Source organism: Panthera leo, chromosome A2 (genome assembly GCF_018350215.1).
Source record: "Panthera leo isolate Ple1 chromosome A2, P.leo_Ple1_pat1.1, whole genome shotgun sequence".
Classification (NCBI taxonomy): Eukaryota; Metazoa; Chordata; class Mammalia; order Carnivora; family Felidae; genus Panthera; species Panthera leo.
Window position 1 is genome coordinate 160,720,303 of NC_056680.1, and position 27,633 is coordinate 160,747,935.

The window sequence follows — 27,633 nt, forward strand, 5'->3', positions numbered from 1 at the left end:
AAAAGATTCTGAGAAGGAGGCAAGAGAGTCAAAGCCAGAAAAAGACGGGATGATAGAAGCAGAGGTTGGAGTGACCCCCACTGAAGATGAAGGAAGGGGCCACGAACCAAGAAAGGCAGGGGGCTTCTAGAAGTTGGAAAAGGCGAGGCAGTGGGTTCTCCCCTGGACTCCAGAAGGAACGCAGCTCTGCTGACACCGAGTTTAGCTCCCTAAGGCTCGTTCTGGACTTCTGACCTCCAGAGGCATAAAATAGGTCTGTACTGGTTGAAGCCACAAAGTTTGTGCTCATTTGTTACAGCAGCAAAAGGACACTCAGCGAACAGGGACCACAGTGCTCTGGCCTAAGGCTGATGCTTCCGAGCAGTGGTGGGGCCCTCCGCCCACGGGGCTGGCCTGGTCTCCCTAACTACTGATGAGGGCGCCCCTTTGGATACTGACCTTCACCCCCCTCCCCCCACGCTCTGCCCGGAGAGCCTCAGGAGTCGGCCCTGAACCACTAAATGGTTGGGGACTTTGGCAGGGTCCTCGGGATTTGTGCGCACAGGGCGTGTGGCAAGAGGGTGTGTGGGGATGTCCCCGTGCGGCGGCGGGGCGGTGGCACGGTGAGCATGGCAGTCACCGGAAGCGTCCCTGCTTGGGGCCACGCTCAGCGGGGGAGGGCAGGGCTGCCGGTGAGGAGCGCGCTGCTATCGTCACCTCGACGCCACGGGACACCCACTCTCACTTTCGCCCCGTCCCACTCCCAGGCCCTCGTGGCAAGTTTCCGCAGATTTTATTGTACGTTTTCATTTTCTTAAAAAGACAAAGATCAAGATGAAAAAGACCGAACACACGAGATAAAACATTCACAACCGTTGGCTCTGGTTGTCGGGCGGCCTCCACCCCCGGACCAGGAACACAGCAGCCGCGGGCCCAGCAGAGGCACGAGCCGAGGAGAGAACAGCCGGCATCCGCTTTTCTCGGATGCTCTGCAGTTCTTCTCCCAGACCCGGTCTCACGCACCTCGCATCGCATTACATCAAGTCGGACGACACAAAGCAGGACTCTACTCTGAAGCAAAGTGACTGGGCGCGTTATGGTTTTCCCTCCATGGAGTCAGACTTCTCTGGGTTCTTCCACTCCTGGCTCTGAGGGCCGGAGACCTCCCTGGGTCCGAGGTGACCACGTGTAGGAGGAGGGTGCCCAGGAAGCTGGCCACACGGCTCCCGTGGGAGGAGGGTCTAGAGGCATCAGTGCCCAAGACACAGGTCTAAGAATGGAACCCGCCAAGCCGTCTTGGTGCTGGTTAGGTTTTATTTTAACAGGATGTTTCCTCTTCATCCGTTTTTCAAAATATCAGTTATATCAATATTAGAAGTGTAAACGGGTACAAAATATACAGTACATAGAAACAATTTTCCGAACTAGACTATTGCCTAATAAAAGGACGCATGAGGAAGCGGACTGAAAGGAAGCCACGGTCTCTGGTTCCTCAGGGGGGGAACAGGTTACCCGTTGGGGGCAAGGGGACCAGTGGCTGTGCCAACGAAACAGGAATGGACACTTGTGTGGTAGGGACAGCATTGCGGCAGAATCAAGAAACCTGGGCCGTTTCTAATTCTACCTCTACGATGTCAGAGGGGGAATGAACAAGCACTTGCCCCTCACGCAGCCTCAGACCTGCCACCTGGCACCCCCCCCCCTCCCAACCTGCCGGGTGGGGAGAATGGGTGCACACTCCAGACAGGCCAGCAGAACCTTGACGCCTGATGATTTTGCTCGGCCAGCGGTGGTACAAATCTTAAGAGGGCAGCCGCGAGTACCTTCCCTCCCCCAAGCCGGTGGTGTTCCCGGACGACCAGCCTGTCTAATCCGTGGCCTTCCTCGACTGCTGGCACGAGGCCGCGCACTCCCGCGTGAGGCTGGGAGGGGTGCCCTTGGAGGAGTTTACTTCCTCATCTCTAACAACACTCGTCCCGCGTGCTTTACAAGGTCACAGTAATCAAATGAGACGCGATGTGAAAGCGTTCTGACAACGAAGAAACACTCACTACACAGAGCAAAGGAAAGAGAAGCATTTGGCTGGAGAGGAAAGCGGCCCCACATGGGGTTCGTGGGGTTCGGCAGGCCAGGCTTTGTTCCTGGCTCCGCCGGTAACTGAGGGTGAAAGGTTGGGCCTGCCCACCTCTGCCTCCTCTCCTGCGCAGCCCTAACACTGTGTTTTCAGGTGGCTCTCCTTTATGAGGCCCTGAGTCCCATAACAGGGTGACACCACCCAGATCCCTTGCCGTTAGGGGCGGCAGATGGCCCATAATGGGCCAGCACTTTGGGTGGGGGGACTTTTCAGATGGAGGGGCAAGCTGGGGAACGGGACTGGCTGCCGGTGGGCACGTCCTTCTCCCTGCTGACTCTGACCCGCGGTGGGGGTTCCACACCCTGGAGGGAAGGGGTGATGGGAGAAGCTTGGAGCCCCAGGCCCAGACCTGCCCCATTCCCAGGCCGGCTTGGTGGCCAGGTGGGGCGGGGGTTTCTCAACTCTGCTGCGCCGGCACCCCCCACCGGCCACTCCCTAGGAGTCAGCGGGGCCAGGGCAGGTCCGGGACCCTCCTCACCTGCGTCCCCAGCCGGCCAACTCACTGTCGGACTTGGTACGGTCACAGCCCACACAAACGCACGCTCCGGAAACCGAAAGTACACTATAAAGTTTAAACTGGTGCTACGACTATTTTCCAGCGTTTTCGTCAAGAATTTAAAAAAAAAAAAAAAAAAAAAGTTTCCATAATTAAATTACTTAAAATTCTATGCTGCTCAGTTTCACAATCAGAGAATTCTACTTTGTTTAGAGGTGGAGGCCGGATCGTTTGATAGTTTCTCTCCCTCCAGCGATCAGTTCAGCGGCTGGGAAACCGGCTTCCCCGGGCTCCGTTCCCACCACCGCCCTGCCGCCTCCGAGTGCGGCTCTCCTTAGGCGCGCGGCCTGCAGCCGGGCCAGGGGACCGGGGCGCCCCCCCCACCCTCGCCAGCTCGGGCGGGGGAGGGCGGGGGGCGTCACAGGTCCGCGCCGTCGCTGGGTCCCAGGACGCTCAGGCCACAAGTCCAGTCGGTCACTAGGTCTGTGGAGGCCAAGGGTCCTTTGGAGGCCGGGCTCTTGAAGGGGTCCGGGGGCCCGGCCGGGAGGGGCGGGAGGGGCTGGCCGCGGGCCGGGCCCTTGGCCCCCGCCGCGTGGTTGCGCTGGTGCTTGCGCAGGTGGTCCTTGCGGATGAAGCTCTTGCCGCAGACCGTGCAGGTGAAGGGCCGCACGCCCGTGTGCGTTCGGTAGTGGTCGATGAGCTTGGAGCGCTCGGTGAAGCGCTTCTCGCACTCGGTGCAGGGGAACGGCCGCTCGCCCGTGTGCAGCATGCGGTGGCGGATGAGGTGCGCGGGGCGCGTGAAGCAGCGGCCGCACTCCCCGCACCGCAGCGCGCTGCCGTCCCGCGCGCCGCCGCCCGCCGCCCCCGGCGCCCCCTCGGGCGGCCCGCAGCTGCGCTGGTGCGCGCTCAGGCTCACCTGCAGCTGGAAGCTCTTCCCGCACGTGGCGCAGGTGAAGGGCCGCCCTCCCGGCGGGGCGGCGGGGTGCTTCTTCAGGCCCGGCTTGTGGCCGAAGCCCTTGGTCCGGCCGGGGTATTTACAGGGGTCGCCGAAGGGTCTCGGGGCCTGGCTGGGGTCCAGCACGGCCTCCCCGCTGTCGGGGGAGGTGTAGGGCACCCCCTCGGGCCCAGTCCTCGGGTTCAGGCCCACGGGGGGCTTACACCGGAAATTCCAGCCCCACCGGACCCCCCCAAAGAGCCAGTCCCCCGGCGGGGTCTCCTCCTGGGCCACCGCGGGGCTGAGCTCGCCCATGTCCCGCTCAGGCCGGGCGGGCTCTCTCAGCCCCAGCACAGGGTCCTGGCTGGGGAAGGAGCCGCCCTGGTTCTCCCAGGCTCCTTCCTGGACGGGACTAGGGAAAAACCTTGTGGCTTGGCCTGGTCCAAACAGGGTCCCGTGAGCCTCCAGGTCGGTAGGATGCACTGGCGTGGCCACCACCTCCTCTTCCTGGACTTCTGTTTTTATCACAATTTTGACATCTGCTGAGAAAGGCAGAAGGACCCGGTATCGTCGCGTCCCCGTACCTGCTTAAGGGAGGAGCCGATCCTTCCATCTGGCTGTTCAGATCCTTCCATCTGGCTGTTCGGCAGCTACTCCGCTCCACCATGACCGTGAGCCCTACTCTCCCAAGCCTCAGGATCCCGTTGGGCAGAGCACCCCCCCTCCCCCCACGCAGTCATGCGGGCCAAACCCTGGGCGAGGACCTTCACAGGTAAAGCAACCATGGCATTTGCTCACCCGGGTCCATTTTCATTTTCTCTTTGGTTATTAAGGCTACTCCTGAGTTCATCCTAAGGCTGACCACTGGTGGGCACGTTTGGAATGCAGCGAGCATTCTATGTGGCCAGCCGGCTAGTGAGAAAAATATTAGCCAAACAGTAAAACTGTGTTTGATTTTATATAAATGTACTTGATTCTCACATCCTGAAGTTTTATATCAGGGACCTGGGCTTTTAGCACAAATATGACAGGAATGAGGAAAGTAACAGATAACTGGCCTTCAAAACAGAAGTAAATGGAAAACTAATCCATAAGTTTGGTAGTCGTTCTTCCTGATCCTGGCCTTCGGACGCCTGTCTTTGGTAGTGTTGATAGTTCACAAGCGGCTCCGGTCTGGTTTGGTTTTTCCCACGCCAGCAGAGAGCCAGGACGGCTGAGCCTGGGCAGGTGATACGTCCTTCTCAAGGGATCAGCTTTAACAGGGTTGACTGGTTAGGACCATATGTGAAAGGGACAGTCGGAAACACATACACTCTCAAGAAAGGCTGTTCGAGCTTAAGAGTTTGGAAGGAGATCAAGGACAGACTATAGAGTCCTAACGCCACAGACACCTAAAGGCCTGTTGGCTGAGAGGTCAGGGCAGTTTGGCAGTAAAAACGAGGGCCCTGGGCCGAGGCAGCCTTGCAGGCAGACGCGAGCCTTTCCCGCCCCCTCTCAGCCGCACCATACCTTCCGTGGAGGCTGCTGTGTTGAGCTTCAGTGTCCCATCCGAGCATGCTGAAGAGGGGTGGTGGGGAGGGAGGTCCGCCTGCCAGGAAGTGGGTGGGATCGTGGTGGAAAAGTTGGAGTGGACGCCTGCAGTGAGGACAGATCAGAGCCTGGGGGTTAGGGGAAGGAAGGGCAGGTGAGACCCTAAGATCCCACCTGGGCCTTTTTTGCGGGAGCGTAACCACCTCTCCTCTCCCGCACCCGGTTTTCTGTGGCCCCCTTCTCTGAGGCACCAGGAGGCTCGACATCACTGCTTATTTCGTGCAGGCCTCTGTAACGCGTGGCAGCTGGCAATTTGCCCCGGGGCGAGGGCAAGGTGAACAGGAGTGCAGTGGACCGAGGTCACACAGAGAGGCTCTGAGACGTAAGCACCACCAAACCCGGGGGGGGGGGGGGGGGCACAAGGTATCATTAGGCACAGCCCCCTCCCTTCAGGGGGGAAAACTCCCCAGTGGGTCAGGCCGGATGTCCGAGATCTGGGAGGCCACAGCTCCACAGTGCTTCCAGGTCCTTTCCCACACCCTGCCATCAGCCCCCACACTTGTCCCTGTGTCTGCTTTAGCTGCGGCCACTCACCAGAGGCGGCATCTGTAGAGACGTCTCCTGCTCCGGAGTCCAGCTGGCTGAGGCCCCATGGCTCCTCCCCAATATCCGGCTGTCCGGCTGCCCAGGCCTCTACCCCCAGAGCCTGCTGCTCCTGGAGCTGGAGCTCGCCCTCCTGCTTGATCTGCATTAAGAGGTCAGGGGCAGGAACCGGGGGCCCCGAGCCTGAGAAAGGGAAAGTGCATGAACACACAGCATCAGGGCCCCTCGGCCCCGGTGGGGGACACACATCCAGCCAAGGAAATGGACACGGGCGCTTACAAGGCTCAGATGGCAAAAGAGCCTGGTGGGAACGGAAGGCCAGAGCAAGCAGGGGCAGCGGGGCCTTCTGGGCAAAGCGTGAAGTCACATGGTAGTGAGCATAGGGGAGGGTGGGAAGGGGTGAGGAATACGACTGTGAGTTCTTAGGGCTGGATCTTTGGTCCCTGGGGAAGGCCGCGCTGCTCTGGGGAGGTCCTGCTCTCACTCTTAACACAGAAATGTTACATAAAATGTAAGCCCGAGTATCCCCCCAAACCTTACCCCTCCGCCCCCCCCACCCCGCACATGTATATGAGTGAGCATAAAACAAAGATTCCAGATGTAAGAATCAAAGAGCAAATGCAAAGTCAAATCAAGAGTTGGAACAGAGGCAGGTGACCCAGGGAGTTGTTGGAACAGGACACAGGCCTTGGAGGCTGGGCTTTGATGTCCAGGTGTGGCGAGACAGTGCTGAGCTGCCTGCGTGAAGCCAGGAGCCAGGAGGCTCTGTCCCTTCGGTGAGCTGGGAGCTGGAAATAACTCCATCCACCTGAGGGCGCTACAGGGAAGCCGCCACCTGTCTAGAGCCACGGGTGGGACAGCCACCCTAAGAAACGGGAATTTCCCCATGTCCACACCGAATTCATACTACCTACGTGGTGCAGAGACCCTAAGCTGAGAAATTCACAGAAACGCTGGCTGACCACCACGGCGCCCAGGCGGCCCCCCCTGCCCAGCACAGGCGATGCAAACCTGCCCATGGGGACAACCCCCCCCAACTCAGGCCACAGGAGGTCCTATGAAAATAAATAAACTCAGGCCACAGGACGTCCTATAAAAATAAACTTACAAACCAGGAGAGCGGCCAAACAACACGAGAGTCGTGGCCGAACTCACTCCCAAGAACTACGGAAAAAAAGAAGCTGAAGGATATGGTGTCTTAAGTATCAGCGTGGGAGTTGACACAGCACAGCCTGTGCCCGAGGGTCACTGGTGCCAGGTCACACCACGGAGTGGCCCGGAAACCTCCAGGCCACAGTCCTGGTGGCCCCAAGGACCAGCAGAGGTGGACAGAGGGTCTCAGGATGACAGCATCTTAAACATCTTAAATCTTTCAGGGGATGCCTGGGTGGCTCAGTCGGTTAAGCGTCTGACTCTTGGTTTCAGCTCAGGTCATGATCTCACGGTTCCTGAGATCGAGCCCCCTGTTGGGCTCTGTGCTGACAGCGCGGAGCCTGCTTGGGATTCTCTCTCCCTCCCTCTCTCTCTACTCCTCCCTGGCTTGTGCCCACGCGTGCGAGCTCACTCTCCGTCTCTCTCAAAATAAATAAATAAAATTAAACATGACAAAAAAAAAATAAACACAGTTCTCAGACATTACTGAGCTCACAACTACAAATCACCACCTCAACCAGAAAAGCAGCTGCCTCAGTGGGTCAGCAGACCACACACTGCAGGATCTGCCCTGCAGAGATGTTAGGATACTGGAATGACCATATACAGAATATGGACCTTAATATATTCGGAAAAATAAAAAGGGGAGCATCTGATGAGAGTATCAAAACTGATTACAGGAGGGGCGCCTGGGTGGCTCAGTCGGTTGGGTGTCTGACTTCAGCTCAGGTCATGATCTCACGGTTTCTGGGTTCAAGCCCCGCGTCAGGCTCTGTGCTGGTGGTGTGGAGCCTGCCTGGGATTCTACCTCTCTTTCCCTCTCTGCGCCTCCCCAGTTCATGCTTTCTCTCTCTCTCTCTCTCAAAAATAAAATAAACAAATGTTAAAAAAAATAGTAAAATAAAAAGAAACAGGTGGAATTAATTTTAACAATATATTTCACTTAACCCAATATATCCAAAATGTTCAGCATTTATGTATCTCATCTTTATAGTACTTTTTAAGTCACCAACAGCCACATGTGGCTAGTGCTCACCATGCTGGACATTTAAAAGGTAAAGATGATCGGACTAAAAATGAACAAGAAACCTAACTATATGCTGTTTGCAAAAGACACGCCTACAACAGAAGGCTGCAAAAGCAGTGTAAAAGAATCAAAGCCAGAATAAAGAAAATTTTTAAAAAGATGCAGTTATCCCATATCTGATGAAATAAAATAAAGTTTTTTTTCAATGTTTATTTTTAAGAGAGAGAGACAGACAGACAGAACAAGAAGGGGAGGGCAGAGAGAGAAGGAGACACAGAATCCAAAGCAGGCTCCAGGCTCTGAGCTGTCAGCACAGAGCCCGACGTGGCGCTTGAACTCACAAACCACGAGATCATGACCTGCACCAAAGTCAGAGGCTTAACCGACCGAGCCACCCAGACGTCCCAAAATAGAATTTTTTTTTTTTTTACTTTTTTTAAATGTTTATTTATTTTTGAGAGAGAGACACAGAGACAGAGCACAAGCAGGGGAGGGTCAGAGAGAGAGAGGGAGATGTAGAAACTGAAGCAGGCTCCAGACTCTGAGCTGTCAGCACAGAGCCTGACATGGGGCTCGAACTCACAAACTGTGACATCATGACCTGAGCCGAAGTTGGAAGCTTAACCAACTGAGCCACCCAGGTGCCCCATCGAAATAGAATTTAAAAAGAGAAATATTCACAGAAATAAAAAAAAAAGACCACTGTGCCAAGTTATATTGGCCAGAAAGAAAAACTAATTCTACATTTTTAATCTAATAACTTAGCTTTAAAATAATACAGCAAAACTCCAGAAGAAATAACTCCCAACTTCTCAGTGGAGTATTTCAACATACCTGTTTCTATAACTGATAAATCTAGCTGACTCAAGGTCATAGGATTCGAATACACTATTAACAAACCTGATCAAATGGACATGTAGAATCTAAAGACAAGGAAAACACAAGTTTTTTAAGCCACCCAGAGCAATAAGGAAAAATGAACACTTTCTAGACCATAAAGAAAACTTTAGTCAATTTTAAAATACTAATCTTTTAAACACTGATTTTGTAACTATAACATTAAGTTAGAAATCAATAACATATACCCCCCCAAACTCCCCATACCTACTAAAATTTAAAAATATCTGGGGCGCCTGGGGGACTCAGTAGGTTAAGCGATCGACTTTGGCTCAGATCATGATCTCACAGTTTGTGGGTTTGGGCTCCACGTTGGGCTCTGTGCTGACTGACAGCTCAGAGCCTGGAGCCTGCTTCGGATTCTGTGTCTCCCTCTCTCTCTCTACCCCTCCTCCACTCACACTCTGTCTGTCTGTCTCTCTCTCGAAAATAAACATAAAAAAAAAAAAAATCTATGTTTTCTAAATAATTCAAGACTCTAAGGAGAAATCACAATGAAAATTAGAAGATATTTGGAACCCAATGCTAACGAAAATATAATTTATCAAAATATGTGAGTTGCATCTACAATGGTACTTAGAGGGAATTTTATGACCTTGTATATTTATATTAAAAAAGAGAAGACGGGTTGAAAATTAAGGGTCAGGGCAAGATGCTGGAAAAGAAATGACATCCACAACAAAACCCCTTTAAAAACTAGAAGACAGGGATGCCTGGGTGGCCCAGCCAGTTGAGTCTGGCTCTTGATTTTGGCTCAGGTCACGATCTCACAGTTTGTGAGATTGAGCCCTGCATCGGGCTCTGTGCTGACAGTGTGGAGCCTGCTTAGGATTCTCTCTCTCTCTCTGACCCTCCCCCACTCGTGCACACACTCTCTCTCAAAATAGATAAACATTAAAAATAAAATAAATAAAAAGTAGAAGACAGGCAACAATACAAGAGCATAAATTAATAAAAGAGAAAACAAAGATAGAATACAGACAGCCAAAAGTTGGTTCTTTGAAGAGACTATTAAACCGTTACATCTATCAAGAAAAAAAGGAGAAAGCACTGATAACCGACATGAAGAATGGAAAAAGAACAGAATTATAAACACAGCAGAGATTAGAAGATGGTTTTATGAATGTTATTCCAAGTCATTTGGAAACTCTGGGGAGGTGGACAAATTTCTTAGAAAAACTAGAATTTGCTAAAACTGACTAAAAAGTGATAGAAAACCTGAATAGTCCTATCCCTATTAAAGAACTTCAGTCAGTAGACAAAAATCTCCCCCCACAAAGACCACTTGAGGCCCAGATGGCCTCACTGGTATTCTCTACTCAACATTCAAGGAACGGATAATTCCAATATTACACAAACGCTCTGAGAAAATAAAAACGGAGGGAATACGTCATAGCTTATATCAAAACCAGACAGTCTGAAAAAGTAAAATTACATAGGCCAGTTTCACTCATGAACAAAGATTCAAAAATCCTAAACAACTAGCATACTAAATCCAGAATCCAGCAATGTATATAAAGGTTCACGACTAAGTTAGGTTTATTCTCAGATCACGATTGATTCAACAATAGAAAATCACATAATTTGCCGTATTAGCAGGTTAAAGGAGGAAAAATCACATAATCATCTCAACAGACACCAGAATAGCATTCTATAAAAATTCAACATCTTTCCTTGTTAGAAATATCTCATCAATTGGAAATACGGGAAACTTCTTTAACTTCATAAAGGGTACTGATAAACAAAACCTTTAACAAACGTTAGACTCAATGTGAAAAGTTAATAAGCATTCTCTTTAAAATCATGAACCAAGGATACCTGCTATCGCCACTTTTATTTCAGCCAGCACAATAAGACAAGAGAAAAATTAGCCGTAAAGATTTGAAAGGAGACAAAACATTCTTATTACTCATAGATGATAGGATTATCTTTTCAGGAGATCTGAGAATCATCAGACAATTATTAGCAATGTTATTAGCATTAATGAGAATGTGAGCAAGGTTTTTAGGTGGAAATATCAGTAAATGAAATACAACTGTATTTTTGTACGCTTTCCAAAAGGGTTTTTTTTTTTTAATTTTTTTAACGTTTATTTATTTTTGAGACAGAGAGAGACAGAGCATGAATGGGGGAGGGTCAGAGAGAGAGGGAGACACAGAATCTGAAACAGGCTCCAGGCTCTGAGCTGTCAGCACAGAGCCCGACGTGGGGCTCGAACTCACGGACCGCGAGATCATGACCTGAGCCCAAGTCAGACGCTTAACCAACTGAGCCACCCAGGTGCCCCTCAAAAGGGTTTTAAGGGAGTCTATCAACTACCATTTTTCTTCCCTGTCGTGGATCTTAACAGAGAAAATAAAACAAAAGAGGAAGTCAGGTGAGGGTAAACTGTTTTTATTACATAATGATAGCTGAGGATTATCGTGCACAAGAGGGGTTCCTAGTACTGACTCTAGGACAGGAAGTCCCCTACCTGACCGCAGTGAAGGAACCTGTCCCCTGTGGGTGACCAGCTGCCCCAGGGGAGGAGGACGGACAGACAAGGACTGTAGTTGTCCAACCCTACTCCCAAACTCTCCAATGACAAGATATGTCCCTGGTGGGCCCCCTGGAGGGGATGCCTGGGGGCAGAGAGGGATGTCACATAACTGAGCCCCTGCGAGAGATAAAGTGCCTGGAGAGGAGTGTTTCCTGCCCCGTAGCCCCTAGCATACATCGGCAACAGACAGAAGAAGCATGTTAACAAAAGGCACCGCTGGTAATAATGATTTAAAAAAAATACAACGAAAGAGGTGCCCCTGGGTGGCTCAGTCGGTTAAGCATCTGACTCTTGATTTCAGCTCAGGTCACAATCTCACAGTTCATGGGTTCGAGCCCTGCATTGTTCTCTGCATCTCTCTCGCTCTCTCTGCTCCCATCCCCCCCCAACTCATTCTTTCTCTCTCTCTCTCTCTCTCTCACAATAAATAAAACTTAAGAAAAATACAAGGGAAAAAACTAAAAAAAAAAAAAAAAAAAAAAGAAAGAATAAAAATAAACACCAGGAACCTAGTAACATACCTAACAACAACAAAAACAAGATCTTTTGGGGGGAAAATACTAAAACTTCAATGAGAGAGTACAGACGAGCTGAACGGAGGGGCTTCAGGCATTCACAAATAACACGAATAACGGCAAAGGAGTCCGTTGTCTCCAATGGGCATAATAGACTGAGTGCAACTCCAACCACAATCCCAGCTGGATTTTTCACAGAACTTATTATAAGGCAATTGAGAAGCTGACCCCAAAGAACAAAGGAAAAGACCCGAAGCACTGGTGTGGAGGGACCAGGCTCCCGCCTCCCACCGCCAGGGAAATCCAGCCCCGACAGACTCAGCGCTTGAACGCGGAAGGCAGAACCTTTAGAAGAAAATGTGAGATGGTGTATCACAACCTCGAGGTAGGAAAGATTTCTTACTAGTTTATGACATAAAAAGAACAAACCAAAAAGGTAAAAACTAGTAAATCCCGGTACATTAAAATCAAAAGCATCTGTTCTTTAAAATATACCATGACCGGAGAAGGTATCGGCAATACACATACCTGACAAGAAGATTAATACTCAGAACGTGAAAGGAGCGCTTACAGATCGGTAAGTAAAGGGAAAACAACTTACAAGAGAAATGGACAACAGACATACTCAACACGCATTTCACAGAAGAGGAAAGGTAAGTGGCCTGGAAACGGGGGATGTGATGTGCAATCTCACTAATTAGGAAAATGCACGTGGTAAAATACGACTTTTAACCCGGTTCACTCCCACCAGATGGGCAGAAGCGAGGACGCAGGCATTTCCGGGGCTGGCGAGGATGAGGTGCCGCGGACGTCTGGGCACCGCTGGCGGGTGCCTGGTGGCAGTGCCGCTTTGAACACTCAGACGTCACCTGGAAAAGTCGAACATGCATCTTTCCTAGGCCCCGGCAGTTCCACGGCCGGGTCTACACCTAGAGGAAGTTTTGCGCACGCGTAACGATGTTCCCAACATCACTGTTCCTAAAAGCAAAAAAGTTAGAAACAAGACAAACACCCATCAGCAGAAGGAAAAAATGCTCTGTGTCACAGTCATAAGAGAGAAACCCATGAAGTGGTGAAAAGGAACGGACATCAGCTGTACCGCATCAGCAGGGACGACGCTCAGAATCAAGGTCAAATGAAAGGATACAGATGTTATGATCTGTACCAAGTTCAACTTGAAGAATAGAGATGGTGTGGTGTCATTCAAAAAAGGTTCACAATGGCATTTAGGAATATACACATAAGGAATGAAAAATGTAAAGAAAACCAAGGGACTGGTCATATCTACTTCTGAATTTTCTGTTTATCTGTAAAAGGAAGGGAGGGGGATGGGATCAGAGAAGGACAATGGGGCCATGGAAGGTTCTGGCTGTGATCTATTTCTGATGCTGGGTATTGAGACTATGGGTGTTTACTATGATTCTCCAAGGGTCACACGGATTTTGTTCTGTATGTATTTGCTAATGTTATGTATGATACACGGTTACAATGTTTTAAAGAAACAAAACAATATTAAAAAAGAAAAAAAAACCCATTTGATACAACATAATACTTGCTCACAATAGCTTTAGCCAGAAGTGGAAGGAAACTTCTATAAACTTTTAATAAGAGTACTATCGAAAGTCTATGGCAAAAACCATCCTTAACTGCTGAGACCTTCGAAGCACCTCACAGATAAGGATGCCAGCTATCTCTGGAACTGCTCGGCAATGTCCTAGCCAAACTGCTGGACGAGAAAAATAAAGTTACAACAATTTAAAAAGAAGAGATAACTTTTGTGTGATCTGTGGAGGGTACAATTGCCTACATTAAAAAACAAAACAAAACAAACAAACAAACAAAAAAACCCAAAAAACCATGAGAACCTAAACTGGCAAATCATTAGAATAAGAAAGTTGAGTAAAAGTTGTTTTTTACTTAAGAAAGTCAACAGCAGAGCTGTGTACCTGTGATAACTATTTAAACTGTAGGGAGGGGAGGGGAGGGGAGGTGATGGGCATTGAAGAGGGCATCTTTTGGGATGAGCACTGGGTGTTGTATGGAAACTAATTTGACAATAAATTTCATATAATAAAAAAATGTAATTAATGTAAAAACCCCATTCACAATAGACACAACGATCAGAGAAAACTGAAGCCTTCTTCAAGCACACACAGAAGCCTTCGTTAAACGAGTCTTCCCATGGGTAGAGGGGCTCATATTGTAATAAGGGTAATTCTCCAGAAATGAAATTATACAGTAAATGCAATTCCAATCAGAATGCCAGCCGGATTTTCTGAGAACTTGACATAAAGATTCTGAAATTCATATAGGAGAACAAAGGCCCAAGAAGAACAAAAGCCACGGAAAGTTCTGGAGAGCAAGTAGGGAAGGCTTAGTCTTCTAGGTACGAGGGCTTATTATGAAGCTAAAAAACAGTGCGTGTTGGCGTAGAGACCAAGACCCAAAAAACAGAATAAAGAGCCCAGAAAATGTGCCTGTGTGTATGGGAACCTGGTTCACGACTAAACTGGCAGTACAAATCATTGGAGAAAAGAAAGAATCCTCAGCAAACTTTGTTGGGAAATCAGATACCCTTGTGGGGAAAAACATTTTTCATTCTCCCTTGCAACCTACACGTATATTAATTCTTGATAAACACTTAAATGTGAAAAGCAAAACTCTGAAAGTTTTATAAGAAGGTAGAGGCGAATGTCCTTCTGACCTGGAATGAGGTAGGGAAGGCTATCTTAAGATAGTAAAAGCAGATCGTAAAGGAAGAAATGGGTAAGTTTGATTCGACCCAAAATCAAGACTTCTATACAAGGCACTACAAACTTAGAAGACCTGATACAGACTGGGAGATGTTTTGTAATGCAAATAACAGACAAAGGGTTAGTATCCAGAACCTATGTAAAGTCTGAATCGATAAGAGAGTGAAAACCAAAAAAAGACAATTTGCAAAGAAACCAAATAAACGTGAAAAGGAGGCTCCACCTCCCTAAGAGTGGGGGAAATGCAAATGAAAACGATGCCGTTCATTTCAACCTCCATCAGACTGGCGAGAGTCTCATGCTGAAAGTGGGCAAAGCTGTAAGAAAACAGGTACTCAGAACTGCTGAAGGGAGCGGGACACGCTGGTGTAACCATGGCAACAGCAGAGGTGTAGACAAGTGTGCCCTGTGATGCAGGGGTTCCTCTCCGGGTCTATTCCCCAGAGAGTCTGCGGCTCATGAACACAGAGAGACAGGTGTAAAACTGCCCACTGCAGCACCACTTGTGAGAGGGAAAAATCACACACAGCGGAAGTGCAAATCAACAGACCAGTGGATAATAAATTGTAATGCGGTTGCTTTGGGGATGGTAAGCATCTGTTAAAATGAATGGACTTGATCTATATGCATCAAGGGAGATAAACCCGAAATACTGAATATTGAGTGATAAATATAATGACATTGATATAACTTTCCAAAACCTGCAAAACCACATTGTATATTGTTTATGGCTACATATACACATAGTAGTTTTATTTTTTTTATTTTATTTTTTTATTTTTTTTTAAACACTTTATTTATTTTTGAGACAGGGAGCGACAGAGCATGAACAGGGGAGGGTCAGAGAGAGGGAGACACAGAATCTGAAACAGGCTCCAGGCTCTGAGCTGGCAGTACAGAGCCCGACGCGGGGCTCGAACTCATGGACCGTGAGATCATGACCTGAGCCGAAGTCGGCCGCTTAACCGACTGAGCCACCCAGGCGCCCCTACACATAGTAGTTTTAAATAAAAGTTTTAAAGTGGGATGGATGGGCAAAAGACATGAATAGACACTTTTCCAAAGACATCCAGATGGCTAACAGACACACGAAAAGATGCTCAACATCACTCATCATCAGGGAAATACAAATCAAAACCACGGTGAGATACCACCTCTCACCTGTCAGAATGGCTGACATTAACAACTCAGGCAACAACAGATGTTGGCGAGGATGCAGAGAAAGAGGAACCCTTTTACAGTGCTGGTGGGAATGCGAGCTGGTGCAGCCACTCTGGAAAACAGTGTGGAGGTTCCTCAAAAAATTAAAAATAGAACTACCCTGCGACCCAGCAATTGCACTACTAGGCATTTATCCACGGCATACAGGTGTGCTGTTTCGAAGGGACACATACATCCCCATGTTTATAGCAGCACTATCGACAATAGCCAAAGGATGGAAAGAGCCCAAGTGTCCACTGACGGATGAATGGATAAAGAAGATGTGGTGTGTGTGTGTGTGTGTATACATATATATACACATATGTACATATACATATACACATACATACATATATACAAGGAGTATTACTCGGCAATCAAAAAGAATGAAATCTTGCCATTTGCAACTATGTGGATGGAACTAGAATGTATTATGCAAATGAAGTAAGTCAGAGAAAGACAAATATCATATGATTTCACTCCTATGTGGAATTTAAGATACAAAACAGATGAACATAAGGGAAGGGAAGCAAAAATAAGATAAAAACAGAGAGGGAGACAAACCATAAGAGACTCTCAAATATGGAGAACAAACTGAGGGTTGCTGGAGGGGAGGTGGGTGGGGGGATGGGCTAAACGGGGGATGGGCATTAAGGAGGGTCCTTGTTAGGATGAGCACTGGGTGCTATATGTAAGTGACGGATCAGTAAATTCTATTCCTGAAATCATTATTACACTGTATGTTAACTAGCTTGGCTTTAAATGAAAAACAAAAAATAATACAAAACATAAAATGTGGATGGAAAGGATAAACACCAACTTTAGGACAACTGGTTACCATAGGGAGGAGTGAGTCTAGGAAATCTAACAAGGAATTTAACACACATATTTTAACACGCAGATATTTTAAATTACATAACACCACAGACACTCAACAAATAACTGTTGAACTCCTACTCTGTGCTAGGCGGTATTCTAGGTGCCTGTAATGATCATATGAAGAAAAGACATACAGGTTCTTGTCCTCATGAAATTTACTGGCCATACATAAATCTGTAAACATGAAATCCATAATCTCTCTCTGTGTGAAATACATATAATATCTGTATCTCCATCAATTCGGTAAATATGAACTATATATAACAATCTAGAAATATACATAATAGATGACACCATCTGCTACGGAACAAACCAAAGCAGGAGAAGGAGACTGGAAATTCTGGGGGGGGGGGGGGGGGGAAGAGGCCACAATTTTCAACAAGCAGAGACCCAAAGGAGGTAAAGGGTGGAGCTGGGAAGCATCCGAGGGGCATTCCTGGCAAGTGCAAAGGCTTGGAGCCTGGAGCAGCCTGCGGTGTCGGGGAAAACGAGGACGGTGTGGCTGGAACAGAGGGAGCGGGACATAGAGAAATGAGCCAGAGTCTCTGAGTCAGTGGGAAGCCAGTAAGGGGTTGTGAACAGAAGAGTGTAGGACTTGCTCTGGGGGCTTAAGGCAGGAGCAGGTATGCTGGTTGGAAGGTGACCGCAGGAGACGATGGCCTCAGGGTAGAGGCGGGACGGCACTCTGCACAAGTCTGAAGGGGGTGCCAGCTACTAGGATTTCCCGATGGATGTGGGTGTGAGAAAGCGTTGGGCTGACTCCTGGGTCCTGGCCTGCACCCGCAGGGTGGACAGCTGTCTATTGTGGCAGGCGAGAGGAAGACGTGTCTGGTGGGGGGGGGGGGGGGGGGGGGGGGGAGGAGGTGGAGCTCAGCAGGTGCGCAGAATTGAGGGAGGGGCGAGGCAAGAGGCACACCGGTGGCACGTGGAGCTCTCAGAGCCACTGCTGGGATGGCAGAGCAGGGGCACGGGTGGAGGTGGGAGGGCACCCCAACGGTTCAAGGTCAGAAAGAATACCAGGAATAGCACAGGAAAGGTGTTAAGTGAGGCAGGAGGAAACCAGGAGGAAACCAGGAAGGTTTCCTGTCAAAGAAGTGAACCTGGGAAGAGAGTGATCAATGGTGACAAATGTCCCAAATGGGTCTGGTAAGACCAGACCCGTAACGCCACGAGGGTCCCTGGTGGTCTTGCCAGGCATGTTGATGGAAGGGCTTCGAGAGCAGGAAGAGGAGTGGGAGAAAGCGGGCGCTGGAGGACAGCGCCTGTGGGCAGTGTGACACGAGGAGGGCAGAAGTGGGACGGCAGGGCCGTGGGGTCAAAAGCGGTCTGTTTCCAAATCGGGCATCCGACAGCAGGGGCAGATGCTGGTGGGAAGGATGAGGGGAGGTGGCCAGACTGGATCTAGTGTCCAGCAGAGGCAGGCCTTTGGCGGGAGGGATGGCCGCAGCAGCGAACACAGAGAACGGGGCACAGGTGAGGCAGACAGGCTGCCGGGGTGGGAGGGCCACGAGGTTTGTTTCTTTTTGTTTCAAACGGTATTTTTTCAACATGAAAATCCTTCTAAGTCCGGGAGCCAAACAAAGAACAGACGGTGAGTGATCCGGCCTGCGGGCCACGGTTCGCCGACCTCTGGGCAACTGAGTGGACCAAGGAGACACCGTGCGACCCCGGAGCAGTGCTGAAGCCCCCAGGTTGCAGGTGAGGAAGAGAAGGCTCATGGGGTTTTCTGCAGCCACATGCAGCTGCGTGGGAACAGGTGCACCACAGGCAGATGGATCCAACCAGGATTATAGTTCTGCCAGGTGAACACACAAGAGGCGTGACGGGGGGATGACGCCAGCGGACCAGAGCCCGGGCTGGGCAAAGAGGAACTGAGGACTAGCTGGGCAGTGGAAGGGCCAGATGCTGGGGTCAGGGTACCGGGCAGAGCCATCTGCAAGGACAGGAGGAGCACTAGGGCGCCGGGTTCAAGTCAAGAAGATGGGAGGGCTGCCTCAGGGGCAGGACCTCCGGGTGGGTGGTGGAGAGCGAGTGGAGGGTGGGGGCAAAGGAACAGAGAGGCTGCGGTGCTCAGAGCGTCATCCTGGGGACGTGCCATCGCTAGCAATGCTGGCAGGGGCGGAGATGAGGTCTGCGGAAGGCGGTAGGAAGACGGGAGGCGTCTGATTGAAAGGTGGGGGTTTGCAGGGAGGAGGGGAGAGCAGCACAGAGGCAACATGGAGGCGCAGGGACACCAGTGCCTTCCGGGCCGGGGCTGAGCGGGACGCGGGACGCGGGGCAGGGGCGGGCAGCAGCGAATGCAGGGCCCGGGGAAGCCATCCGAGCAAGAATGGGTGGGGACGCTCCGGGAAGAGCGTGAAGATCTGAGGTCTTGCTGGGGACGGAGTCCCCACGAAGCAGGGCGGGAGAATTTAGGAACTGAAGCGGAGACGAGGTCTGTCGAGGGCATGCCCAGCCCAGAAGGGGTGAGGAGCGAGTGGGGGCCCGCCAGCAGCCACGGTATTTCCGGGGCCCCTCTTCCCTCTCATCAATGACGGGGTGGAAACCAGAGAGGCCCCCGCGTAGATGTTATAAGGAAAATGAACCAACCCACGGTGGGCCTCCCCCGCAGGCTAGGAAGCCGGGCAGGTGTCCGGTCCCTCTTCTCCAACCACATGGCGCCCTGCCCAGTCACGCCGCTGTGCTCCACTTCCAGCTCTGCCCTTGGCACCTAGCAAGGACTCAGGGGCCGTCCGTGGGGCCGCCCGGGGAACTAAACTGGCGAATGCTTTCCCGACACCTCTACGCACCGCCTGCTCTGGCCGGGCGAAACTCTAATTGTGATGGAGCAGCAAACAGGGAAAACACATTTCATTAATCACAGATTAAACAGGTAGACTTTTCAGTAACGTAGGGGTTCGGGCCACAGGGGATCCTGAGGCAGGTGGGACAGACGAGGCTGTTCTGTGGAGAAAGCAGGCTCGAGCCTGCACAGGTGGGGTCTCCCGGTCAGTGAGGGACTGTCACCCCTTACACCTGTCTGGGGCATCACGCTGGTGATCAGGCTCTTCTCACGCATCCACCTGTCCTTTCTTTAACTCTCAAAGGTGCTGACTGGCTCCAGGAAAAGCTGAGACCGTGGCCCAGGGTGTCCAGATTCACCTTAAATAAATCTGTGGTTCTAATCACGTTGAAACATGTGACCGGCCGATGAGATCGGCTCTTGGACGGGGGTAAGGCTGGCTTTTCATAAAACTGAGAAAGAATTTTTGTCTTCGACACACTCCTACCTTCCCTCTCAGTGACTTCTTCCCTCTTCCCCTAATTCCGGGCCCTGGCTCTATCTGTCTTCTGGAAAGCTAGGTTTCCTGCCTGTTTCCCCGCCGGGAAGTATTCCTGGAGTGTTTGTTGAACAGGCTGTAGGTCATAACTCAACTATTAAAAAACAGATTTAAAACATTCGAGGCTGAGGTTTCTCCTTGGCTCTTCCTGGAAAGAAAGTCATGCCCTCCCTGGCCCTCTACTTTCCCGTTCCCACCTGATTGCCTGGCGTCCCTGGCCTTCTCTCAGCCCCTCACCTGGACTCGGGTCCACAGGAACATCTGGAACCTTCGGGGCGGTGCGACGCCAGCTGCACGGCTCCTTCCCCTGTTCGGTCTGGGAGAGGACCTCAGGCTTGGAGATGGCGTAGTCTGAGGAAAGATAGGAAGGTTAGCTTTTGCCACGTGGTTCCATTCAGAGCTGGGGACAGGCAGCCTGGGAATCCAAGAATGGCCAAGGAACGAAACTTCTAGATTAGTAAAGAGTCCTGGTTCTCAACCATGGGCAATTTTGTCTCCTAGGGGACATCTGGCAGTCTGGGAGACATTTTTATTTTATTTTAATTAAAAAAATTTTTTTGTAACGTTTATTCATTTTTTGAGAGAGAGAGAGAGAGAGAGGGGCAGAGAGAGGAGACACAGAATCCGAAGCAGGCTCCAGAATCTGAGCTATCAGCACAGAGCCCGATGCGGGCCTCGAACCCACGAACCGTGAGATCGTGACCTGAGCCGAAGTCAGACGCTCACTGAACCACCCAGTCACCTCCCTTCAAGCTAAAATCTAACATCACACTTGCGCCTGTTCCCATCCGCACTGAGCGTGCCTTATTGCCTTCAGGTCTGGGTCACGCAGAAACCATCCCAAGAGGAAAGAAGCCCAGGAAGAAACAGCCTCTTGGGGTTACCCCATGTGGAGAGTGACAGGGGCCCTGGGAGTCTGTGGGAGCAGAGGGGAAGCAAGGTCTGCCCGTATTGTCCACTAAACTGGAGGAGTGTCACCATCAAGGCCACACGTCCCAGTAAGAGAAGGCTAAAAGAAAGTGGATCGATTCCTTCCTGGACCCGAGAACGGTCAGAGGTTTTACACTCCGTCTCAGCAGGACAGAGACGTCCGTGCTCCATGCCTGCTTAAGAGAAACACCACCACGCCTCTCTGTCCGGCCACCCGCGAACTTCACTGGCTAGAGGAAGCTTTCCACTCAGTCACCCGGTGCTCCTCTACGGTGAGAGGAGGTAACACCTGGCATGGTCAAAGCTTCTAGTGATTTACGCACCCTTGTGGTGAAGCCCGCCTGCACGAGGAGAGAGGTTTGGGGACACTCAAAATCACATTTAGCAGAAAACTGAGCATCGCGCCTTACCCAGGGACACCAGCGTCTCGTAGTTGCCCCGCATCACGTGCTTGTAGAGCTCCTTCTGCCACTCGTCCAGCTTGCCCCACTCCTGCTCAGAGAAATACACGGCCACGTCATCAAAGGTCACGGGCACCTGGAACCACAAGCACCACGTGCGCTCACCCACACGCTTACGGGCACGGCCCCGCGCGCTGTCCCACCCCCGGTGCCCGAGGGATACCTTGGGGGCCTCCCCCTTGCTGCCCGGGGGCAGCCGCAGGATCCAGAAGTTCCTGTTTCTCAGCAGGTTCTCCATGTTCTCCAGCCGCCTCTGCAGCAGCCCGTACTCCTGCAGCAGGGTCCCCAGCACGGCCCACTTGCCCTCCAGCTGGTTCCCGAACTCCACGGCCGTCTTCTCGCAGTCCGCCAGCTTCTTCTCGGCCATCCCAGTTCGACCTTCGAGGGACAGCAGGCGGGCAGCCTGCGACTCGATCTTCCTCTCCATGGCCTGAATTGTGGCTGCCATTGTCCACGGAGAAATCTTTCGGAAACAAGGAGAAGTCCACCATCATCCGTGCTGTCCACCGTGTGCCTTGAGCCCATCTCTGCTAGGGGTGGGGGGGCTGGGCCGGGGATGGGGGTGGGGGTGTGTGTGCGGAGCACAAAGGGAAAGCGGGGACGCCCTGTGCCACACGCCAGATCGCGGCCTGGTGATCGGCTCCTCTGGGGGACTCAGACACCACGGCTGTTTGGGCTGGCGCCTTCCCTCCGGGCCTCTGTAGCACACCTTGCACACCCGGATCCCAGCGTTCACCGCCCTGCCCATTCATCTGCATCTGCCTGCGGGGGCTCTCTGGAGCATCTTCCGCAGCACAGTGCGCGGCCCGCGGAAGGCGCTCAGTGCAGTTCTGCTAAGAAACAGTGACTTAGCCCTGCTGGCTCATTTCAGCGCATAAATAGTAAACTGCAGATTTACTAGAGCCCAGCCTGCACTTCCTATCGTAATCGCACAGGAACTGTCTACTGATGATGACCTAGCAACACACACACACACACACACACACACACACACACAAACAAAAAACAGCTGGTTCACTGAACCGGCACAAACATGAGCATTGCTCAACTGCCTTTTTTTTTTTTTTTTTTAAGTATCTCGTGTCTCTCTCTCTCTCTTTTTTTTTTTTTTAATTTTTTTTAATGTTTGTTTATTTTTGAGAGAGTCAGAGCACAAGTGGGGGAGGGACAGAGACAGAGGGAAACACAGACTCCAAGGCAGGCTCCAGGCTCTGAGCTGTCAGCACGGAGCCCGACGTGGGGCTCGAACCCACCAGCTGGGAGATCGTGACCTGAACCGAAGTTGGACACTTAACTGACTGAGCCACCCAGGCACCCCTCATGTCTCACTCTAATAAACATAAAAATCAAACAGCTAATTCCTCTCCCTCCAGTGCAATCTGATTTTGTCCCCTTCCCAACTGCTCCTCCTTAAACTAATAAAAACCGCCGTTAACTGCAAATCTCCACCAGCCAAGAGTTAGACTTTTTGACACAGGTGGCATTGGCGGGTCAAGGGGTCAAAAGCAACACAGGTCCCCTGGGTCCCTGGAGAGTCTGATTTTGTCACTCGTGGTATCCAGCCCCTCCCAAAGGGAGAATTAGTCTCAGACATTTTTGTAGTCACCCAGAATCAATGACACACCTGACAGATTGGGGAAGAAGGTAAAAACATGCCATGAGGTTAGACTTTTATATATACGATAACCGTCATAAGGCTTGCCCCAAGCAGTGACTTCCCTGTTGCTGGAAAGTTCGCATGGTAGCCTGAATGACCTGATTGGCAGCTGGGGACCCTGAGGAAAGGGCTCATTTTGCTTTGGGTACGGGCTGAACCACCTGACTGACCCACATCTGAAGGTGGGACCAGCCGGTCAGGGAGGAGGTTTAGGTATTTGTGCCTCCTTCTGGTGGTGCCTGAGGACGGACGGCTCCTTACAACGTTCTGGAAACCAGTCCTCAACAAATGGTCGGTGCCTAGTAGGAACGAGGGCTCCTTTGGAGAAAGTCACTGAGAACAACACGGGTGGACACTTCAGATAATAGGGAGAGGAGGAGAGTGTGAGCAGTGATGGGGGGCGTGGGGGGGGACTGTCAAGCACCCTCAGTGCTTCTGTGGCTGTTAGGAGGCCATACCAGATGACCTCTGACCTGAAGAAGGGCTTCACCTGGGTCTCAGAGGATGGGGAGGAGCTGGAGAGGCAGAGAACCATTGGAGGGAAGGTGGATGTGGGCGGGACTCTAGCTCTCAAGGGGTAGGTGTTTCTGCCTCCAGGCTACAGGGACTGAACTGGGCTGGCACCTTGGGCCACCCTCCATGACGGCGACCATCCCTTCCCTTGCCCACGTGTCCTTTCTGATCAACCACTGCCATCTGACCCCAGCCTCCCAAGAGTCTGCTCCAGAAGCATCCACTCACTTCATCACCTGGCTCCCCAGCTCCTGAAATCCTACTCGGCATCTCAGTGCACTTGACTGCCATTATCCCAATCTTTGCGTTGCAGGAAAAGGACATCTGTGTAAACTACTTTACGACCAGCAAGGCACAGTTTTCTTACATTTTAATGGGGCAGGGAGCCCCATATGAGGGCTTCAGACTATTTAGTGGGAGGTGGTGACTGTTTGTGCTCAGGCCCAGCTCCTTACTGAACGGTGGGTGGATAATATGGGGCTGTCCTCAGACTCCTGCCAGGGAAGCGGAAAGTCCATGCTTCAGGGGAGCGGATGGTAAGAGAACTCCAAATCCTTCAAGGAATTCCCACCCATATGATGAAGTCCAGGCATCAAAACCCCTTCCAACCCTTCCTGCAGCCTTCTCTCCCACTGCCTCCCTACCAAAACCGTCTTCTGGCGCAGGGGGCTGCCTTCTGGTCCTTGAACATGCCCCCCCCCACCGCTGTCTCTCTGTGCTCCAGCCCACCTCCCGACCTGGAAAGCTCCACTGGTCCGCCCAGCCTGATGAAATCCTAGCCTTCCCTAAAAGCCCAGCTCAAATCACAGAAGCACAAGCCAGGGAGGGGTGCCAGTCCCTCCCTCTCCTTCCCCTGCACTCCCACAGCCCCTTTCTACTTCAATGCAGGAACCACTCACCTCTTTCTGTTTTGCATCCTTAACACCAGTGTACCTGTCTGCTTCCCCCAAAACACAATGCGGCCCCGAAAACGGAGCAACTGTGTCTTTTCACACACTTTCTAGCTGTGCGATCCCAGGCAAGTTAACTTCTCCAGGCCTCGGGTTTTTCTTTTGTATGACAGAACGAGCACCTACCCCACAGGTTTGTTGTGAGGACAAAATAATGCCTAACAGGGCTGGTGCCTGCCTGCTTCTACGAGAGGGAGCAGCTGTCTTCCGCCCCGACCTCGATGGAGCCGGGCACTCGGTGTGCGCGCCATCCAAGCCGCTTCGGACGCCTCCCAGGTGCCACCAGGCCGCTGGGGGGAGCTGGGGGGTAGGGAGCGCCGAGGCAGAGCGGTGGGGAGAGAAAGGAGCCGCGGGGTGGGGGGCGCGGAGATGGAGGGGCCGGCGGATGGGGCGGGGGCAGGAAGCCGCGGAGGGCTGCAGGAACTCGGCGTGCGGCGGCCTCCGCTGCGGGGACGGTCGGTTCCGCCCTGCTCAGGCTCGGCCGCGGATGGGGGGGCCCGGCCGGCGGGCGCCGTAGGCCCCGGCGGACCCCGCGCCCCGCTCGCCGGAGCCCAGGCACGGAGGCCCGGCCCGGCCCAGGGAGCCCCTCCCCAGGGCCTGCGGCGCCGTGTGCTGGGCCCGGGCCCCGAGTCCGCGCGTCGGTGCGCGCGGGCCGCCCTTACCGGAGCCGCGGCCGCCTCGGCCATGGCCGTGCGCTGTCCGGCCCGGCCCGGAGGAAGTCGCCGCCGCCGCCGCCGCCGCCGCCGCCGCCGCGCGCGGCTCCACGCAGGCCGGCCCCCGGCCTCTCCGCAGGCGGCGCCCGCCCGGCCCTGCCCTGCCTTCTCCGCCCGCGTCGCCGCGCTCCTCGCTGGCCGGCCCGCGCCGCTCCGCCCGCAGACGCGCCGCCGCCGTCAGCGCCCGGCCGGTCCACACTGCATCCTGGGAGCCGGCGCAGGCCCGTGAGGCTTCCTGGAGGCAGCGCGGCCGCACAGCCCCACCTGCAGCCCGGAGAGGCGAACGGCAGGCGCGGCGCCCGCCCCGCCCCGCCCCTCCCCGCCCCTCCCCGCCGCCAGCAGACCCACCCACCCACCGGTCCACCCGCCCGCGGGCCCCTAGAGCCCCAGACCCCCGCCCCACCGGCCTCGCGCCTCCCCGACTCCCCGAGCCCCCGAGCCCCCGACCCACCGGCCTCCCGACCCCTGACCGCCCGACCCACCGGCCTTCCCACTCTCAGACTGCCGGATCCCGGACCCACTGACGACCCGACCCACCGGCCTCCCGACTCTCCGACCGCCCTATCCCGGATCCACTGACCTCCGACATACCGGCCTCCCGCCCCCCGAACCCCCCCCCCGCCCCCCGCCCCCCGCTCCCGACTCCTCGACCTTCCGATCCACCGGTCTGCCGGCCCGCCGACCCACCGGCCTCCGGAACCCCCGACTTTCCGACCCCCCTATCCACCCGCCCACCGACGCTGTCCGACCCACGGGCCAGCCGACCCACCAGCCTCCGGACCCCCTGAACCACCCGGCCACTGACGCTGCCAGACCCACAGGTCTCCCGACCCCCCGACCCCCTAGCCCCCCTACCCACCAACGTTGCCCGACCCACTGGCCCCCGACCCCCCCCCCCCCACCGGACCCACTGGCCTCCAGAACCCCCAGACCCACTGGCCTACGGCGGGGCGCGCGTTGAGTCACCGCCTGAACCCCGAGCCGGACCTGCATCCTGCTGAGAGCCTCACGCCCTGGACCCCACGTACCCCGAGGGACTCGCTCACTAAAAGGAAACTCCGGCTCCAGGGACCAGCCCGGCCGGCCGGGTGACCGCGGCTACAGGGCCGCTCTCCCTTCGAGCTTCAGGAGACCCGTGCCTTCTCCCACAGGGCATCCGCCACGTCGCCTCTGCTGCTCTAGGTCTTGCCAGACGATTTGGGTTTTTTATGTATTTATTTATTTGGGCAGCTGTAGCTCACGTCTGTCTTGGTTTGGAATGGAATAAATCCTTCCAACAACAGGAAAATAGTTCGGTAAATCCCGGTGGGGAGCCACTTAGAACTTTCTGTTGTGTGCTTATTATTTATAACAAATATTTCTAAATGGAATGAACACAATGCCATATTTATAATTATTTTGGTGAAGAACTTGGTGTGGGAAGATGTTCGCGGTATTTTAAGAGGAGAAGTCTGTCCAGAATGATCTCAGTTTTGTGTAAAAGAAAAAACACACGCAGGAGTCTGGAAACATGTATATCAACAGTCTAAGCGGTTTTTCTCGAACAGTGAGACCACAGGCCGGTTTTGCACATTGTCTAACCTTTTTTTTTTCAATTTATGTTTTTATTTTGTAGTAACGAGAATAGAATTTTTAAACAAAAAAGGAGGCAAAAATTAAATAAATAAATAAATAAATGGAAAAACTCCTTAAGAGGCAAACCCAGGCGGGGCGGGGGGAATGGACGGAGCCTTTGAATGGGGCCCCCATGTGGCCACAAAGATGCATTTCCTTTCAGAATTCCCTCCAAGCGGGACTCTTCCTGAAGAGGGAACCTGTGCCCCACATGGTCCAGACTTCTGGGCTTTGGGGTCTAGCCTGCAGGGGTCTTCATATGCCCTTTGCTTTCTCCCCAGCAGCCCCCGCGGATGGTACAGAATGGGGTCATCCGGATGCATTCTTCATGTGTAGAAATGGAATCTCTCCAGGAGTGGGGGTGGGGGGACGCTTTCCTCAGGAGTCTGCTCCCAGAGCCTGATTTCTTTTTTCACGATGCCAGCCCAGCTCTTTTAGGATGCCCCAAGCTCTTGAAGGTTGTTTCTCGCATGTAGGGATGGGGTGGGGGAAGGATAGGGGTTCTCCAGCTTGGAGCCCCTGCCACCCTTTTGCCTTCTGGAGTAAATCCCTGAAAGGGTGTAGTCGATCCACTGACTGTAGGAGAATGTTCCTGAACCTTCCAGTGGTCCTTTTCCTATATATATATATTTTTTCCCTCTAGCTTTGCTTCCACATGATTTCTTCCCCTCCCGAATAACATTCCCTCTGCCAGGGTGGGCCCATGTTTTATGGGCTTGAATCTTGAATGATTCCCGGAATATTATTAAGAAAAAAAACTTCACAAAATTGCAAATTTAAAAGTAGGTACAGGGGGGCGCCTGGGTGGCTCAGTCGGTTAAGCATCCAACTCTTGAT

The 27,633-nt window shown here is 52.5% G+C and overlaps 1 protein-coding gene across 7 annotated transcripts; it reads right to left on the reverse strand.

Annotated features, from left to right (window-relative positions):
* Window positions 1-756: 756 nt before the first annotated feature.
* ZNF746 (zinc finger protein 746) lies at window positions 757-25,194 on the reverse strand. 7 transcript variants are annotated; one of them, XM_042926999.1, is made up of 7 exons: window positions 25,132-25,194; window positions 21,513-21,812; window positions 21,299-21,380; window positions 20,196-20,309; window positions 5,668-5,859; window positions 5,053-5,178; window positions 757-4,082 (listed from the first exon to the last, which is right to left on the reverse strand). In XM_042926999.1, the coding sequence occupies exons 1-7, from the start codon at window positions 25,153-25,155 to the stop codon at window positions 3,028-3,030; spliced, it is 1,893 nt and encodes a 630-aa protein (XP_042782933.1). In that variant the 5' UTR covers window positions 25,156-25,194; the 3' UTR covers window positions 757-3,027. The 7 variants fall into 7 exon arrangements, with proteins under 7 accessions (XP_042782933.1, XP_042782932.1, XP_042782930.1 ...); XM_042926998.1 differs by having other exon boundaries at window positions 757-4,085; XM_042926996.1 differs by having other exon boundaries at window positions 21,299-21,425.
* Window positions 25,195-27,633: the final 2,439 nt, after the last annotated feature.